This window comes from Podarcis filfolensis (assembly GCF_964270895.1).
Source record: "Podarcis filfolensis genome assembly, chromosome: 2".
NCBI lineage: Eukaryota > Metazoa > Chordata > Lepidosauria > Squamata > Lacertidae > Podarcis > Podarcis filfolensis.
In genome coordinates, this window is record NC_139605.1 from 93,931,992 (window position 1) to 93,938,252 (window position 6,261).

The 6,261-nt window shown below is 45.4% G+C and overlaps 2 protein-coding genes across 2 annotated transcripts in view; both read left to right on the forward strand.

Annotated features, from left to right (window-relative positions):
* LOC310755512 (autocrine proliferation repressor protein A-like) overlaps positions 1 to 5,865 on the forward strand; it is a 30,228-nt gene extending 24,363 nt beyond the window's left edge. The window contains exons 11-13 of the mRNA XM_083598426.1: positions 407 to 470; positions 1,887 to 1,952; positions 5,473 to 5,865. Of these exons, the coding sequence (XP_083454552.1) occupies positions 407 to 470; positions 1,887 to 1,952; positions 5,473 to 5,592 (250 nt within the window). The 3' untranslated portion in view covers positions 5,593 to 5,865. The remainder of the gene's footprint in view (positions 1 to 406; positions 471 to 1,886; positions 1,953 to 5,472) is intronic.
* Positions 1 to 6,261, forward strand: part of LOC310755510 (autocrine proliferation repressor protein A-like) — a 101,321-nt gene that overhangs the window by 46,847 nt on the left and 48,213 nt on the right. The gene's annotated exons all lie outside the window — the stretch shown is intronic.

The following is a 6,261-nucleotide window of genomic DNA, read 5'->3' on the forward strand; positions in this document are numbered from 1 at the left end:
TATTTGAGGGAGCATGAGCGGTTCACCCACACTGGGTACTGCAACAATCACGTAGTATAGAAGCTGTGAGGCAAGGGGAACCCAAGTTTTGGCATTGCACAGGATGCCACTGAAATTTGAAAGTTCAAAGTCCGCCAATGTCTTTTGTATGTGTTAAAACCTACTATCAAAGATTCAGAAGGGACCACTGAGTAGGTTATTAAGGATGCTCTTGAACATTCTGGATCAGGTTGACAGCATTAGAGACCCATCATAATGGGTGGGTAATCTTGTAAATATTATCTTAAATTTCCATAAATATGAGTCCTTGTGTTGCGATGTGAATTAAGACATATTGTATTGTTGACGGTACTTTTCTCCAAAAAGCAGCTCATCCTGTACCTCCTCTTTCCCTTCTCATTCTTAGGCGAGACTTCAGGCGATTTCGGGGTCATCGTGTATCATGGTTTCCATGCAAGGTTGAGAAAGTGGTAAGAGGATTTTAGATTTAGAATTTCTTTAGAGTTTCTTCACAAAGCTGAGGATGTCAAGGGGTTCCAAAGACACAGACAGAGACAAAAGCAGTTCTTGGGAAATAGATGCCTCCCCTTAAAGTTGAGAAGAGACATTGAACTTGCTCGATGTTTGCAGATTTCCACAATGTGGTACTTTGCACAGCACATTCATTTAGGATTTCTGTGTGGTGTGTGTCACAGACACCTGTTGGTTTCCATTTGTGATGTGAAGAGTGATAAGAACAAACAAGGAAAGCCCACTGCTGGCATGTCTACTTTGGATGACCAGAAACCTAATGTGCCACAGCAAGCATGTGGACAGAAGGCCCATCCTGTAAAGTCCCTGAGCTCCTTCAGGGGGAAGGGTGGAACATAAATTGAAGAAGGAAGCCATCAAACCAATAAATGGAATGGGATTCCTTCACTGTCTGAGTTGCCTGGAATATTGTCTTTCCCATGGGGGAGTCCATAGGATGGTTTTATTTCAAAGCCCAGCAGAGCCTATTTCCATCTAGCATTGCCCAGGCATGTGTGAGCAGAAGAATGTTGTCTTTATGCTGCAGTCATAAAAACATCTATGCGAGAGAAAAAGGCCTGCTAACAAAGTGGGGCTGATGAGTATACATGTATAATAGGGATGGGGAATCTCTTTCAGACAGAGGACCACATTCCCTTCTGCACAATCAAGGTGAATTCTACCATTGTGCAATAGCCTAGTTTCTTCACACTCACACATCCTTCTCTATCCTCCATCCAAGCAAGCAAACAGCATCAGAGTTCAAAGACACGTTCCAGCAAGACCAAAACATTCCAGGAGGGAGGAAAGCACAGCTGGTGAGGGATGTGGTTGGGAGAGTGCGGGGCTTGTTGAGAATCCCAAAGGCAGGGTAGAGCAGACTGGATGGCCACATTTCCCCCTGGGCCCGAGGTTCCCCCTCCCTGAAGTACAGGATTGTGCAGATAGTGACTTTCTGTAATGCTGGGGTGAGAACCTGATCTGTGTAACAAAATGGGATAGGTTTACATCCATTGGAAATAAGTGGTGTGGTTTAGGGTCACCTGGAAAGAAGTGGGATGTCATCCTCTCCCACCCTGCCCCACTTTGAGCCACTTTTTTTCTGGGGGGACGCAGGGGGACACATACCCCCAAACATTTTGTGAATCTAATTTTGGCCTCATTGAGGGGCAGTATTTCAATATGAGTAGGAAAATGAGAGTACCTCTAAACATTTTTTTAGAAAAAAGCACTGGTTGTTCCCCTCTTCCCTATTATACATCACCTCACTCTTCCCCACATTCATGCTAATGAACATTTGAGACTTCGTTAAGCTCAGTATTATACAAGACACCATGCTAGGTCTCAGTGCCTTCTTCTGTTTTATCTCTTTGCAGAAAACGGGTGTCTATAAGGCAGAAATGACAAAGCCAGATATAGGATGGAGAGCCTTCTTTATTGAGGTAACACACACATCCCTATACACATGCATAAGGATTCACCGAGCATCAGGACCGATGGAGATTCACCCTGATCAGTCTTCCTGGAAATAGCATGTTCTTTTAGGAGTGTCATATAATGATATGAGTACTGGAACATTTAACAGTAAAGCAGGCCAGACATTGTTGGTCTACCTTTCTCAGGTCACACAATGGCTCATAAGCATCCACCCCATTCCAGTACTATGTCCTCATTGCCACCCAGAAATAAAAACCAGTATTTGTGGGATTTTCATGAAGTGTGCTTGGGACAGGTTATGGCTTAGATCAGGGGTTGGCAAAAAACTTCAGCTGTGGGCCGGTCCATTGTCCCTCAGACCTTGTGGTGGGCCGGAGAAGCAGCACCGGTGGGGGGAGGGGCTGGAAAAAAGAGGCGAGGGGGCAAGTAGTCCTCCTCCCCAGCCCCCAGTCCCAGCCGCTGTGCTTACCTTCCCAGGGGCTGCCACCGCTGCTGCCGCTGTTGCTGCTTCTCGTGGGTAGGCAAAGGGAGCTTGTCCGCTCCACTCTCTGGCTCACAGAAGCACCAGGACGGCAGCAAGATGAGTGGCACGAAAGGGCTGGCTCTGAAGAGGGGCTGCTTAAAATGGCGCTCAGCCAGCTCAGCCCAGCCCCCTTCCTCCTCTAGGCAGGGTGGGGAGAAGCCAGGAGGAGGGAGGGAGGAGGCGCCACCGTGGTGTGTGTGAGGGAGAGGGCAGGGGAATGGAATGGTGCAGGGGGGAAATGGCACAGCCCAAACGAACAGAATCCCCATGCCAATCCACGGACAATCCGCAGGCCGGATCCTGAAGGCAATTGGGCCAGATCCGGCCCGCGGACCTTAGTTTGCAGACCCCTAGCTTAGATGAAGTGCTCCTAAAGTGGAAAAGTGGAGTGATTAACAGGAAGAGCTATGAGCTGGGTACAGTGGTACCTCGGGTTACATACACTTCAGGTTACATACGCTTTAGGCTGCGGACTCCGCTAACCCAGAAATAGTACCTTCAGGATGAGAACAGAAATCGTGCTCTGGCGGCGCGGCGGCAGCAGGAGGCCCCATTAGCTAAAGTGGTGCTTCAGGTTAAGAGCAGTTTCAGGTTAAGAACGGACCTCCGGAGCGAATTAAGTACTTACCCGAGGTACCACTGTATTGCCATTCCAAATCCCGGCCCTGGTATTAACTCAGGATGGTGTAATTATGGAATGGTGCTTCTTCCTTCACTGCCCCTCTGCACACATTTCTTATAAGATGGCGAAAATGATACTGACCTACATCACATGGTTGGGCAAATATTAGTAACCACTTATATTACTTCACTTCTGGTGTGCCTCTCCAGATGTGCTTGTTATTGAGCATTCATGAGATGTACTCGCAATGGTATTGGGTCAGTTATAGGCAATCTCACTTTCAATACTGTTTGCACCTAGGAAAGTTTTGAGGTGGAACATATGGCTTCGTTTCCAGTTGGTTCATGTCCTGTAACATCCTACTGAAACCTCTAAAGTTTTATGTCACAAATGTCCCAGTTTAGGTTTCGCCCTGTTTTTGTTGCACATAGTACATGAGTGCTCCTCCAGATGGCAATAATGCTGCTGGGGAAACATTGCAGAACAACTAATGTGTGCAGTGGCATAGCGTTGAGGTATCTGATCAAGGCCTGTATTTTAAAAATGAGCTTAAAGATGTTTTTATGCCAGGCAGAAGACCAGCTGGCTAAAAGACTGGCAGATGTTTATCCTCCTAGACAAAGGCCCCCCTGATTTATTTATAGCAGGAGCCAAAATTCTCAAAGTTGTAAAAAGGGAATTACAGGCTGAGAGCAAAGGTTACTAGGTTACTGACCCTACAGAATACAATCAAGCTGCAAAAGCACTAATTAAGAGTTGTTAAATAGTAGGATTCATTGTTTAACAAAATATAATACATGTGTCTCCCATTAGAGACTTGAGCCACAGGTTAAAGGGCAAGAGCTAATGGGAAAAGCAGCTGGCCAGGAAAGGGGGGTTGCTTTTGGAAAGTGTTTTTTACTAAGTTCCTTTTTTACTTAGAAAAGGCCTTTGCTTCTAAAAATCTATATATGTTATGTATGAAATATATTGGCTTAAATGTAATTATGCAAAGGATTTAGAAAGTAAGAAATGTTAGATTCTTATGTTAGATTCTTATTTCATAGAATCATAGAATCATAGAGTTGGAAGAGACCACAAGGGCCATCGAGTCCAACCCCCTGCCAAGCAGGAAACACCATCAGAGCACTCCTGACATATGCTTGTCAAGCCTCTGCTTAAAGACCTCCAAAGAAGGAGATCTTTCATTGATGGTGTGTGAGAATGTGAACCCAAGATCTCTGACCTCTGTTTAAGATAAAAATTTAAAACCATTAGCCATCTGTTTTGGAGGGCAAAAGGGTAAGAAGGGCAAGAGGTGATCTGGTAATTAAGGTGCCTTGTTGAGGCAAATGTAAGATATATGGCTACTTGTTTGCCATTTATAGATAGAAGGAAATATAGCTCTTTGTCTCCCATAAAAGGTAATAGGAAATGGGTGTATCTTTTATGATTGGTTCAAGCAAACAGCCAATAGGAATTTCAACCAGGCTGATTGGACAGAGGCAGCCAAAGGAGGAGCAAGGGGGCTGGGCTGAGGAAATATAAGTGCTGACCATCAGGGCTGGAGTGGGCAGAGCTTTGGTAACCATATACCACTGTGTCTCTCATTTATTTGTCTGACAAATAAATTATTATTTTAATTTCTCTATTGCTGCGTTGAATATTTCATTCCAGCTAAGCGTTAACCACAAGCAGGGTGCTACAGCGTGGGTTGTCAGCACCCGGGCAAGGCAAGTAATTTGCACCCCCTAACCCGTGGATTTGCGCCCCCTAACCCGTGGATTTGCGCACCCTAAGCCTAACCCCCAGATGTTGCGCCCGGTGCGGCCAGCCCCCCCTGCACCCCCACGCTACGCCACTGAATGTGTGGCCAGTCTGGTGTAAAACCATCAATAACACACTTCTGTTGCATTGATGACATGTTGTAAAATACACTCACCAAAAAAAAACAAGTCTTTTTTGTTTGTTTCTACTTTTGATCTTAAATTTAATAATAATGACTACCATAAATAATATAAATATCCATCTTGGAGGGGCCCTATGCCTTCCAGGAATGATGAAGCAACTTCTAAATGCTGTACATGAAAGCTGTGGTGTTGTGGTCTAAACCACTGAGCCTCTTGAGCATGCCGATCAGAAGGTCAGCAGTTCGAATCCCCACAATGGAGTGAGTTCCCATTGCTCTGTCCCAGCCCCTGCCAACCTAGTATATTAACTGAAACCAAGTGATCCAAAGCTGCTTTTGCACAGTCATTAAGTATTTTGCCATAGGGCACTACTCTTAAAATATGCAGTAAGACGTAACAATTATATTTTAGAAATTTCTGTGCTATATGCTCCCAATGCAGCCACTCTTTGTAAGGTAATGTACTGAGCAGAACTGCAATGTTGTTTGTAGGTAACTTTCCTGGAATCTGAGAAAAAGAAGTACGTTTTCACCTCAGAGGTTCACATCATCCCAGACACTTTTCCATGTGCAGACTGCAAGGGTGAGGAATGCTATGGGGAGCTGGTGTGACATCCATCACAGACGTTCTGGTTCCTGCTGCTGAAATAATCCATGAGGGAAGACACGTGGCACTGAGGAAACCATGCAGAGGAACAGATGGGCAGAGAAATAACCAAGCCTAGAGAATGTACAGCTCTCACTATCACTAAAATGTGGGGAATTTGGTGTCATGGGTCGGTGAGAGAAAGGTGGGAAACGGGTAGCATGAAAATTATTGGGCATGGCTGGGAGGGCCCGGCTATATAGAATTATGAACAAGTAACACAACAAAAGAAAGTGCACCTTTGTCAGTGTGGTGTAGTGGTTAAGAGCGGTAGTCACATAATCTGGGGAACCGGGTTCACGTCTCCGCTCCTCCACATGCAGCTGCTGGGTGACCTTGGGCCAGTCACACTTCTTTGAAGTCTCTCAGTCCCACTCACCTCACAGAGTGTTTGTTGTGGGGGAGGAAGGGAAAGGAGAATGTTAGCCGCTTTGAGACTCCTGAAGGGGAGTGAAAGGCGGGATATCAAATCCAAACTCTTCTTCTTCTTCTTCTTTGTAATTCCTGGATCTCCGCATAATAAGAAATAAAAGTGTTATTGTCTATAACTCTTCACTGAAATTCTGTGCCAGTTCATGACCATACCTACATACATCTATTGCAGCAGAACAGTGCATTGTGGGGGAGGGAAGATG